Source organism: Scylla paramamosain, chromosome 27 (assembly GCF_035594125.1).
Source record: "Scylla paramamosain isolate STU-SP2022 chromosome 27, ASM3559412v1, whole genome shotgun sequence".
Lineage (NCBI taxonomy): Eukaryota > Metazoa > Arthropoda > Malacostraca > Decapoda > Portunidae > Scylla > Scylla paramamosain.
The window spans coordinates 17,576,909-17,589,362 of NC_087177.1; the positions used below are offsets into that span (position 1 = coordinate 17,576,909).

Here is a 12,454-nt window from a genome sequence, read left to right on the forward strand (position 1 = left end):
GAATGAGAGTTTCAGATCTGTGCTCAATGTGGAAGCAGATTTTACAGAAACAAACAGGGAAGTGTGGCAGGGGGTGGTTATGGCAAATTTTATTGCAAAAACATGAAATTGGCAAATTGTTAGAGAAAATGAATGTCAGGAAAGCATTGAGGCTTGATGGAGTGTCAGGTTGGACAATAAAGGAATGTAGAGAACAAGTGGTGGAGCCAATTTGGAATGTGATTAGCAGCTCACTGATAGAGGGAAGAGTACCAAGACAGTGGAAGGGCAAATATAGTGCCAATACACAAAGGAGGAAAGAGGACTGAGCCACTAAATCATAGACTGCTAACTAGTGTTGTGGGCAAGATCTGTGAAATAGTGATCAAGGAAAAGTGGGTGAAATATTTCGAAGAGAACGAAGTTATAACAAAAAGTCACTTTGGTTTCAAAAAAGGAAGGTCATGTGTGACAAATTTACTAAATTTCTATACAAGAGTAATAGAGAAAGTACAAAACAGAGATGGGTGGGTAGATGCAGTGTACTTGGACATCAAGAAAGCTTTTGATAAAGTTCTGCATAAAAGACTAATGTGAAAGATGGAACATATAGGAGGACTGAGAGGGACAATGCTAAAATGGATGAAGGACTACTTAAAGGATAGAGAAATGAGAACTGTGATCAGGGACACCTGTTCAAGAAGGAGTAATGTAACAAGCGGAGTACCACAGGGATCAGTGTTAGCAACCATTATGTTCCAAATATACATCATTGATATGCAGGAGGGTTTGACCAGTTATATTAATCTGTTTGCTGATGATACAAAATTGTTAAGAGTAATAAAGAGCCATGTTGATTGTATGGAGTTGCAAAGAGCTATTGACAAGATTTATGGGTGGAGCAAGAGGTGGAAATTGGAATTCAATGCTAAAAAATGCCATGTGATGGAAATAGAAAAGAGTAAAAGAAGACCTGCATGGGACTATAAAATGGGGGAGGAAGTAATAATGAAGAGCAGAGAGTAATACCTAGGAGTGGTTTTTCAAGATACCCTGACCCCAGAACAGCATATAAATGAGATATTTGGCTTGACGTATAGGATGTTAACAAATATTAGGGTGGCATTTCATTACATGATAAGACTATGATGAAAAAAATTATAGTCTCTATACTACATCCCAGGCTGGAATATGCAGCAGTGGTGTGGTCTCCACATATGAAGAAAGACATAAAGTTGGAAAGAATTCAGAGGGTGGCTACATGGGTGGCACCGAAGCTGAAAGATCTAATGTACAAGGAGAGGTTGAAGGAAATGGGACTGCCAACTTTTCAAAATAGAAGAGAGAGAGGAGATCTAATAACGATGTATAAAATAGTTAACTGCATTGAGAAAATAGGCAAGCAGGACCTGGTGTTGCTGGAAGAAGATGAAGCTGGACAGATGAGAAGACACTCAAAGATCAGGAAGAGTCAGTGTTTGAGGGACATCAAGAAGTACAGTTTTCCACACAGAACTGTGGATATCTGGAATGGTCTGAATGAAGAGGTTGTTACAGCAGCAAATGTCCTTAAATTTAAGGAAATACTGGATAAATATAGATATGGAGACAGGACACTATGAGCCCTGCTTGAACCCTTGTACTATACAACTAGGTAAATACAACTGGGTAAATACACACTGCTAGACAGCAATGATACTGTGATGTGGGATATGAGAAACACTAGAGGACAAAGAAAGAAGCTGAAAAAGGAAATTTGTAGAAGAGATATCAAAAAGAATAGTTTTCTACAAAGAGTAGTTGATACATGAAACTGTTTAAATAAGGATGTGGTGCAAGCAAAAACTATTGCATGACACAACTAGGTAATTACACACACCTGCCAAAATGATAGTTACTCCCAGTAAGGTCTAAAGCACTGGATCAAGGGGTACTGTGAATCTATTATTATATCCAGCTGTGACCTCATTGAACATTTCTCTTTGTGTCTCACAACACAAGGGGGTAGTCACAACATGCCCTCTAAAGACAACTCTCTTCCTTCACACAAAACTACATGCACCTAATTAAATACACACCCTCCACTCAAAAATAAAAAATTATCAAAGCAACTCTTACACCAGCCTTGGAGTTCCTGTCTGGGGAGGGGACCACTAATGTTCCTAGGCTGGACTGTTCTCCTGCTATGGATCCAAAGTGTCTTGACACCCCCCTCAACTTTTCTTCATTAACTTCTGCAATATTTGCAGTCTAAGATCTAATTTTCAGTCTGTAGAACACCAGCTCTTCTAAACCTCTTCTTTTCCTCACTGAAACACGGGTGTCTGAGGCAACTGAGAGTAACCCCTTTTCTGTTCCCTCCTATCCTCATTTTCAATCCAAAGCTGGATGCTGTGTTTATATGCACAGAAAGTTAACTTGCTCTCGTAACCATGCTCTTGAATCTTTCAAGTTTTCCACCATCTGGCTATGACTACAGTCACTCTCAAACTAAATTTATCTGTGCTATACCTCTCACCTAACTTCTCTGACTATAAGAAACTCTTTGACTACTTAACTTCCAAAGTGGAGCACATTCTGACTTTCTTCCCTTTTGCGAAGATCTCCATTCTTGGAGACTCCAATGTTCACCACCAGCTTCTGCTTTCCTCTCCCTTTACCAACCATCATGGTGAGCCAGCCTTTAAATTTGCCATCCTTCATGACAAAGAGCAATTGTGCAACACCCTACTCATATTCCTGACTGCCTTGGAAATACACCCAAAATTCTGGACCTTTTCCTAACCTCTAATCCTTCTGCTTATGCTGTTACCCTATCTTCTCTGTTGGGCTCCTCCGATCACAGTTTCATATCTGTATCTTGTCCTATCACTCTAATCCCTCCTCAGGATCCCCTGAAGCAGAGGTGCCTCTTCTGTTTTGCCTATGCTAGTTGGAGGGACCTGATGAGATATTTTGCTGATTTTCCTTGGAAGCACTACTGCTTCCATGTCAGAAACCTGTCTCTGTGTGCTGAGCGCATAACAGAAGTGAGTGTCTGGCATGAAAATGTACATTCCTCACTCTTTTTCTTGACCTAAACCTTCCAGACCTTGGTTTAACACAACCTGTTCTCATGCTATACATGACAGAGGTGGCCCACAAAAGGTACTTGAGCCTTCAATCACCAGAATCTCATGCACTTTATATTTCTGCTTGGAACCATGCCAAGTCTGTTTTTCAACTAGCCAAAGAACTCCTTCATTAATAGAAAGTGTCAAAATCTTTCAAGATCTAACTCCCCTAATGACTTCTGGTACCTAGCTAAAAACATCACTAATACCTTTGCTTCTTCTTTTCCCTCCTTTTATTTCAACCAGATGGCACCACTGCTATCACATCTTCTCAAAAGCTGAACTCTTTACTCAAACCTCTGCTAAAAACTCTACCTTGCATGATTCAGAGCTTGTTCCTCCTTCTCCTCCACCCTCTGAATAGTTCATGCTACCTATCAAAATCCTCTGCAATGATGTTTTCCATGCTCTCGCATGCCTAAACCCTTGAAAAGCTTATGGACCTGATGAGGTACCTCCTATTGTTCACACAAAAACTCCACAAAACTGTGCCTCCATGCTTGCACCTTGCCTAGTCAAACTCTTTCAACTCTGTGTCAGCATCTACCTTTCCTTCTTGCTGGAAGTTTGCCTACATTTGACCTGTTCCTAAAAAAGGGTGACCATTCTAATCCCTCAAATTAAAGTCCTAAAGTTTTAATTTCCTGCCTACCTGAAATTTTTTTATTTACCCTCAACAGGAAGATTCTTAAACATCTATCACTTCCCAAACTTCTATATGATCACCAGTATGGGTTTCATCAAGGCCACTCTACTGGTGATCTAACTTTCCTTACTGAGTCTTGGTCATCCTCTTTCAGAGATTTTGGGTGAAACTTTTGCTGTTGCCTTTGACATAGCAAAAGCTTTTGATAGAGTCTGGAACAAAGCTTTTATTTCCAAACCACCCTACTATGGCTTCTATCCTTCTCTCTGCAACTTCATCTCAAGTTTCCCCTCTGATCATTCTATTGCTGCTGTGGTAGACAGTCATTGTTCTTCTCCTAAATCTGTTAACAGTGGTGTTCCTCATGGTTCTGTCCTATCACCCACTTTCTTCCTATTATTCATCAATGATCTTCTGAACTAAACTTCTTGTCCTATCCACTCCTATGCTGATGATACCACCCTGCACTTTTCCACGTCTTTTTGTAAACGTCCAACCCTTCCGGAAGTTCACGCCGGGAAGCAACAGAACGCCTGACTTCCAATCTCTCTAAAATTTCTGATTGGGGCAGAGCAAACTTAGTATTGTTCAATGCCTTACCCCTTTCCTTCCGGCGCTTAAATTATTTTCCCATTTTGTATGACAGCTAAAAATGGTAAACCTAGAAATTGTCAGAAAATTGTTTGAATTTTTTTTTTCTTTTTTTTTTTTTTTTTAACGTCTAGTTTTCCCTAGTCTGTTAGGGCTGAGACAGTGCCTCCTGATGAAGGACTTTTGGATTTGGCATTTGGGAACCGTTACCCCGAGTGGATGCCCTTCCTACCCTCGGACCGTAGCCAGGATTCGAACCCGTGCGCCTGATGACCACTTGGCCCCCAAAGCGCACGCGGGACCACTGTACCACGGCGGCTCCCTAGAAAATTGTTTGAATATTAATATTTATTTTCTCTTTGTTATTCTGAATACAATGATGTACTTTGTAGCTCGATGTGACCTCTGAAAGTTCAGTTTATGCCTTATAAAGGATTCCTCCTCCTCCCGCTGTGTGATCCGTCATCCAGAAACAGCCCGGAGAGTGATGACACCGTGCACACACACACACACACACACACACACACACACACACACACACACACACACACACACACACACACACACACACATACACACACACACACTCTTTCTCTCTCTCTCTCTCTCTCTCTCTCATCTTGGAGGGGAAATTGCACACTTCCAATGAGAGAGAGAGAGAGAGAGAGAGAGAGAGAGAGAGAGAGAGAGAGAGAGAGAGAGAGAGAGAGAGAGAGAGAGAGAGAGAGAGAGAGAGAGAGAGAGAGAGAGAGAGATTTCATCCCTTTTTCATATCGTTTCAGGCAAATAACATTATCTCTCTCTCTCTCTCTCTCTCTGACAAGTTACCTTCTACCATTTTTATTATAAAATCGAAGATAATGAAAAAAAATTAACATGAAAGAATGATAGGTATCATCTCTCTGTTCTGATAAAAACAGGTGGATCCTGTAAATTATTTTCCAAGTCCTCACTAATGTCTTTGCTTTCTTCAGTTTCTTCTTCTAAATATTCACTGTCACTGTCTTCAAACTCAGAAGCACTGCTAAATACATATGTTCTGTCCTGCTCCATGGTGAGTTATGATCTGAGATCCTTCACTCTTATCAGGATGTCTCTTCGCACTTATCATGGTGCTTTCCACCCGGCGAGTGCTTTCCACCCGGCGGGTTGCTGGGGTTGCTAAGTGTCGCCCGGAGAAAGGGAAAATTGCTTAGTTACCGCTAAATTTCCAGAGCTAGTGACAACACTACATGTGGAAACATGCCAGACACTTCCACTCACACCATCTGACTCGAGAAACCACGCTTGGAGCTCAAAATTGAGGCGCGAAAATTCTTGATTACGGGTATGATCGCCGTTGCTACGGACGCATTTTTGCAATCATATATATACAATTGCCGGAAGGAAAGGGTTAAAAACTCAATTCCTCCATCTTTCAAATGGACACAACCTTCCAGACAACTATCCCCTCTTCTTCAGTGACACTTAACTGTCTCCCTTTTCTACACTGAACATCCTCAGTCAGTCCTTTCTTTATAATCTAAACTGGAAAGTTCACATCTCATTTCTAGCTTAAATTGCTTCCATGAAGTTAGGCATTCTGAGACATGTCTGCCAGTTTTCTCGCCCTTCCAGCTGCTAACTCTGTACAGAGGCCTTCTGTGTATGGAGCATGGTTCAAATGTCTTGAGGGGGTGGAGTTCAACTCATATCGTTCTTCTAGACAGGATGGAATCAAAAGCTTTTCGTCTCATCAACTTTCCTCTAACTGACTGTCTTCAGCCTTTCTCACTGCTGCAATGCTGCATCTCTTGCTATCTTTTGCCACAATTTTCATGCTAACTGCTCTTCTGATCTTGCTAAATGCAAACCTCCCCTCATCCTGTGGCTTGGCTGCACAAGACTTTCTTCTTTCTCTGTCCACCTCTCTAAATTCAAGAGTTAGCCAATATTCTCAATCATTCATCCCTTTCTCTGGTAAACTCTGGAACTTCCTGCATGCTTTTGTATTTCCACCTTTCTATGACATGGAACAGATAGCCAAAATAATGAACAACTGTTTCCAGTAAGTCTTCACAAGTGAAAGTGAATTTGTGGAGCAAAGGACAGAAACAGAAGGGATCAGGATGCACAGTATGGAAGTGCCTGTGGAAGAGGTAAAAAAGATAATGGAAAAACTGGACAAAAGTAAAGCTATGGGGCCAGATGGAATATCAAACTGGATACTAAAAGAATGCAGTGAACAGTTAGCTGACAAAATCCATGCTGTTCTTACAAGCTCCTTCGAAGGAGGTGTAGTTCCCACTGACTGGAAAAAAGCAGACATTGTGCCAATATTTAAGGGTGAAAATGATAAAGATTCATTAAATTACAGATCAGTGTCCCTAACCAGTGTGGTTGCTAAGATAGTGAAAAGATTATAAAAGAAACACTGATGAAGTATCTTGAAGATAACAACATATTGACAAGCTAAACAATTTTGCTTTAGAGAAGGAAGATTCTGTACTACAAACCTTGTAAATTTCTACTCAAGAGTCATAGACATTGTACAAGAAAGAGATGGATGGGTAGACTGCATTTATTTAGACCTAAACAAGGCATTCAACAAAGTGCCACATAAAAGATTAATGTGGAAACTAGAAGAAATAGGAGGGCTGAAAAGGAGTATGCTGAGATGGTTCAAAGATATTATTAAATAACAGACAAATGAGAACTACAGTAAAAGGAAAAAAAATCCTCTTGAAAATGAGTTACTAGTGGTGTGCCACAGGAATATGTGTTAGCTCCAATCATGTTTGCAATAAATGTAAATGATATGGTGGAAGGAATAGAAAGATTTATGAGTTTGTTTGCTGATGATGCAAAACTGTTAAGAGAAATAGAGAAAGATGATGACTGCATGGCCCTACAGCAAGATCTGGAAAGGATACAGGATTGATCCCATAAATGTGAAATGAAATTTAACATAAAGAAATGCAGTGTCGTAGAATTTGGGAAAAGCACGAAAAGACCAAGATACATATACAAAATGGGAAATGAGTGTATCAAAAAGGAAACAGAAGAAAAGATCTCTGGGTAATCATAGTGGATAGCCTGCCACCTGAAAAGCAAATAAATAAAATCACAGCCAAAACTTATTACCTATTCAGAAACATCAAGGCAGTTTTCAATTATATAAATGGAGAAATGACTAAGAAACTGATTACAACCCTAATAAGGCCAAGATTGGAGTATGCAGCCCTGGTATGGCTCCAAACTTGAAAAAACACATAAGAAAATCAGAAAAAATTCAAAGAGCAGCCTCAAAACTTCCTTCCAATTTAAGGGAACTGTCATATGGAGAGACTGAAGGCATTAAAATTGACAACTTTAGAACAGAGGAGAGAAAGAGGAGATTTAATTGTGGTGCATAGAGCTACAAAAAGTTTAGAAAAAATTGACAATGAAGCCTTGATGATTTGGGATACCAGGATCATTAAAGGACATGGAAAGAAACTGAAAAAAAAAAAAAAAAGCTACAGCAGGAGGGATGTAAAGAAGTTCAGCTTGCCACAACAGTGTGTTGGAGTGTGGAATGCAATAGATGCGAAAGTCATCAACGCTAAAACCCTGCATAAATTTACGGAAGGATTAGACATTTGTAGATATGGAGACAGGACATGAGCATAGCTCTCTTCCTGTATGTTACAACTAGGTAATTACAACTAGGTAATTACACACACACACACACACACACACACACACACACACACACACACACACACACACACACACACACACACACACATGTGCATGTGCCACCCAGTTGATCAGAAGCATCCACAGCAACTCCAAGGATTTACCTAGGTTATGGTTGTGCAGGAGGGCCGAACTTGAGTCCTGTCTCCATAATAGGGAATTGTGTGATGTGTGACTGCAGGGGAAGTGAAGTGTAAATTGGGAAGTGGCTGAAAGAGTGAAATGGGAGGGTAGTGAAAGGTAAACATTATCAGTGATATCAACAGGGAAGATGGCAGCCAGCATGGTAAATGTTTTTGAAGGATTCAGGGATGAGGACCTCAGCATAGCTCATACAAATAAACAAATGTGGAAAACTGAAGAAGAGAATGTGAAAATATGAGAATAAATATGTAACAGCAGTGATAGTAAAGATATGGAAGGAAGAGAGAAAGGTGGGTGGTGATAATGTAAAAATGATATCATGTGATATAACAGAGATGAAGAAGAGGGAAATGGAGGAAAAAATAAAACAAAGAACGGAGAGAAGAGATGACAAAAACAGTGGACTTAAACAAGAAGAACTGTGAAGAAGTCAAGAAACTCAAGGAAGAGAATGAGGAGTTAAAGAAAGCTTTACAAGAGAGAGAGATTAAGGTTGGAAAAGTAAGAGTTAGTGGCAGAGGAAGTCAAAAGTTGGAAAGAAGAGAGAGAACAACAAAAGGTGAATACAGAGATAATAAGGCAACAGCAACAGGAACACAATAAGAACACGGAAAAGCAAATGATTAAAACAATAAAGGAAAAAAAGTAATCTTGTGAAAGACAGGGTAAAGAGAAACATGTGTGTGGTTGTATTTGGGGTCAAGGAGAAGAACCTACCCATGAAAACTGCCACTGAGAAAGAAGAGGCAAAAAGGGGTAAGGAAATTATAGCAAAGTGGCAAAGGACGGAGAGAAGATAATTGAACAAATTGAGGAGGCTTATAGGATTGGAAAGTATGATGAAAATGGAACAATGAAAATAAGATTCATGTCACAAACAGCAGTGGAACATGTGTTACAAAGAACAGGAAAATTGGCAAAAGTAGAAGGAATGAGGGAAATATGGATAAATGAGACATGAATGAAGAAGAAAGAAGTAAACTGAAAGAGTTGAGAGTAGAGGCCCAGTCAAATAACGAGAAGAGAAAACAGGAACAAGTGAGGAGATTCATTTGGAAAGTTGTGGACATGAAAATGAGGAAATGCTGGCACAAAGATGCCACAGAAGATCACCAAGCTGAAGCTTAAAAATTATGTATACAAATATAGATGGTTTGGTGCTGAGCCTACTGGAACTTAACGACTACCTAAAGAACAAGAAACCGAATGTGGTATGTTTAACAGAAACCAAAATAAAAGAGGAAATAAGGATGAGATCTGCAAAAAGGAAGGTTATAGCATATGGAGGAGAGACAGAAAAGGAAAGGGAGGAGGAGGAGTGATGATACTGGTAAAAGAGGATATTGTTGTTGAGAAAGTGGAATATGGTGATGGAATGGTGGAAATATTGAGTGTTGTGATTAAGATGAAAGGAAGAGAAAAAAGGAAAGTTATTGTGGCATACATACCACCAAAAACTAATGCATGGGAGACAAACAGATATAAAACTATGCAACAAGAAATAGCATAGAGGAAATGATAAGGAAAACTAACAAAGTGCTCATAGCAGGCGACTTCAACACTAAAGGAATTAACTGGGAGATGGAAGTGAAAGAAAACATCAAGTCATGGAGCAAAGAACTTATGCAAATCATGATGGTGAACACAATGAGACAATGGGTGAATGAACCTACAAGATGCAGAGAAGAACCATCACATTTGGACTTAATGTTTACAAAAAACCCAGAAAGTAGATCAAGTATACATTGTCTGAATCCACTAGGAAGAAGTGATCATGTGACAATAAAAATAATACTACAGGAGGAAACAGTGTTGCACAGGAATTAACAATTTAGAAATGGGTGCCAGAAGGCAAATTTTGCAGAGCTTAATAAACTTTATGGAAAAATTAACAAAGTACACGAGACTTACCGTAGGTCAGTTGAAGTGTACTTCTAATTTTTCGAGGCAAATCACCTCTGCTGGTGCGGAGATTTCACATGAGAGAGAGAGTGCGTCACGCGCTGCCGGCAGACTTTAAAGCAAGGACTCGACATCCACATGATGAACCAATTAGGAAATTAAGTAACCTGTAGAGCTTAAGGTAGGGAGGGAGAGGAGGGCATGTGAAATCTCTGCACCAGCAGAGGTGATTTGCCTCGAAAAATTAGAAGTACACTTCAACTGACCTACGGTAAGTCTCGTGTACTTTGTTAATTTTACTTCGGCAAAATCACCTATCCGCTGGGCGGACATTTCCCATGAGGCTTTGAAGCCATGTGGATGACGAGGGAGGATGCAATAGTAGAGAGGAAAAGGAAATACCCCACAAGAAACAGTACTATAACTATTATTCCATGGAAGGATCTTGTACATGAGACAATCATACAATTGGTGTATAAAATAAGGTACATTGCATCCAACTTAATCCAATCTACAAACAATGTTGAAATATGGTAACAGTTCACATCATAAGGTAAACCTAAGGTACTAGATACTAAATACTTAAAATATCCGTGTACTGCAACACTGGAGTGCAGCAACAAACCCAAATCATGTCTTATTCTAGCACTGCATCCTGAAAGAGGTCAGAAGCAGCCACAATGTTCTTATTATAATATTTCGCAAAGGTAGATTCCCTAGACCAGCCCGCCTTAGCCATAATGCATGCGACAGGGACAGCCGCCACTCCAGCTTTTGAAGCTGCTGCTGGCCGCACACTACCAGCGGAAAACTTTGAGATGTCTATGCCGGACATGCGGAGAATGGTCCTGACCCAACGGGCAATAGTGTCTTTGGAAACTGATTTGTGGGGTTTTATGAAGCTAATGAGGAGCCTGGCATCAGTGTGCATCTCATCCTGTCTAAGCTCTTTAGTCACATCAATGTACCTCAGGAGAGTGCTACAGACACATAATCGTGGATCCTTAGGGTAACGATGGAATGTGACCCTGTTGATGTTAAAATTTGGTCTGGATTGTTTAAGAGTGCCCCCCAACTGTACTGAAATGGAGTGTTCATTAATGAGCATGTCTCTGATTAACAGTAGTTGTAAAGTTTGAACAGGCCATCAGGCTCATCAACCAGGGTGATTTTTTGGCTTCTGTCGATCTCAGGCATGCTTATTATTCTGTTAGGGTTGCAGATGAGCAACAACGATTTTTATGTTTTACATGGCAAGGTGTTATCTATCAATTCACCTGCCTCCCTAATGGCATTTCTGAGGGACCTCGGCTTTTCACCAAACTGATGAAGCCAGTATTTGCTACTCTAAGGCAGGAAGGATACACTATCACCAGCTTTATAGATGACACATTAATTTGCAGTAACTCTTACTCAGGATGTCTTCAGGCGATTCAGGCCGAAAAATTAACTGGAAAGAGTATTTGAAGGTAAGGTAGAGCAAGAAAAATATGAGATATTTTTGAGAAAGTATAGAGAGGGGGTGTAACAGTTTGTACCAAGTTATAAAGTAAAAATTGCAAAGCATGAATGGAATAATGCCAGGTGTGTAGAAGCAAAAAAGAAAAAGGACAGGGCATGGAGGAAAATGATGAAAAATATGAACAGAAATACTAGGGAAGAATACAGAAAGGCAAAGAATGAATATGGTATAATAAGAGAAGAAGAAAGGAATTTTGAAAGTGACATAGTAAGAAAATGCAAGGAAGAGCCCAAACTCTTCTACAGATATGCAAATGGAAGAATGAAACATAGGGATGACATAAACAAGTTAAAAAGAGAAGGAAGAATTTATGAAACTACTGAGGAGATGAGTGAACTATTGAATGAGAGTTTTCAGTCTATGTCTACAAAGAAAACAGATTTGGTGGCACCAAAAGTGGTATCACAGAATGAGGGAATATAGGAGATACAAGTAAAAAAAGACAAGAAATCAAGAAACTGATGGAAGAGCTGGATGTTAGAAAAGCTATGGGACCAGATCAAGTAAGTGGATGGATATTAAAAGAATGCAGAGAACAATTGAAAAGAATGCAGAGAACTCATATGGGATATAATGAACAGCTTGTTGAGAGAAGGAAAAGTACCAAGGGAATGGAAAAGAGCTAACATAGTCCCAATATACAAATGGGGAAATAAAATGGAACCATTAAATTACAGACCAGTGTCACTAACAAATAGTGTAAGCAAGCTTTGTGAAATAGTAATTAAAGATGGATGGGTGCAATATTTGGAAGATAAAAAGACAATTAAAGAAAAGCAATTTGAATTCAGGAAAGGGAGATCCTGTGTCACAAATCTACTGAGCTTTTATACGAGA

The 12,454-nt window shown here is 39.7% G+C and overlaps 1 protein-coding gene across 19 annotated transcripts in view; it reads right to left on the bottom strand.

The window, feature by feature from the left end:
- LOC135114296 (uncharacterized) overlaps window positions 1-12,454 on the bottom strand; it is a 165,274-nt gene that overhangs the window by 97,218 nt on the left and 55,602 nt on the right. The window contains exon 4 of one of the 19 annotated variants that reach the window (XM_064030200.1): window positions 1-4,651. This exon is cut by the window's left edge and continues 1,388 nt beyond it. The exons of the other annotated variants lie outside the window; for them this stretch is intronic. Within the exon in view, the coding sequence (XP_063886270.1) occupies window positions 4,478-4,651 (174 nt within the window). The 3' untranslated portion in view covers window positions 1-4,477. The remainder of the gene's footprint in view (window positions 4,652-12,454) is intronic. 19 annotated transcript variants of the gene reach the window in all.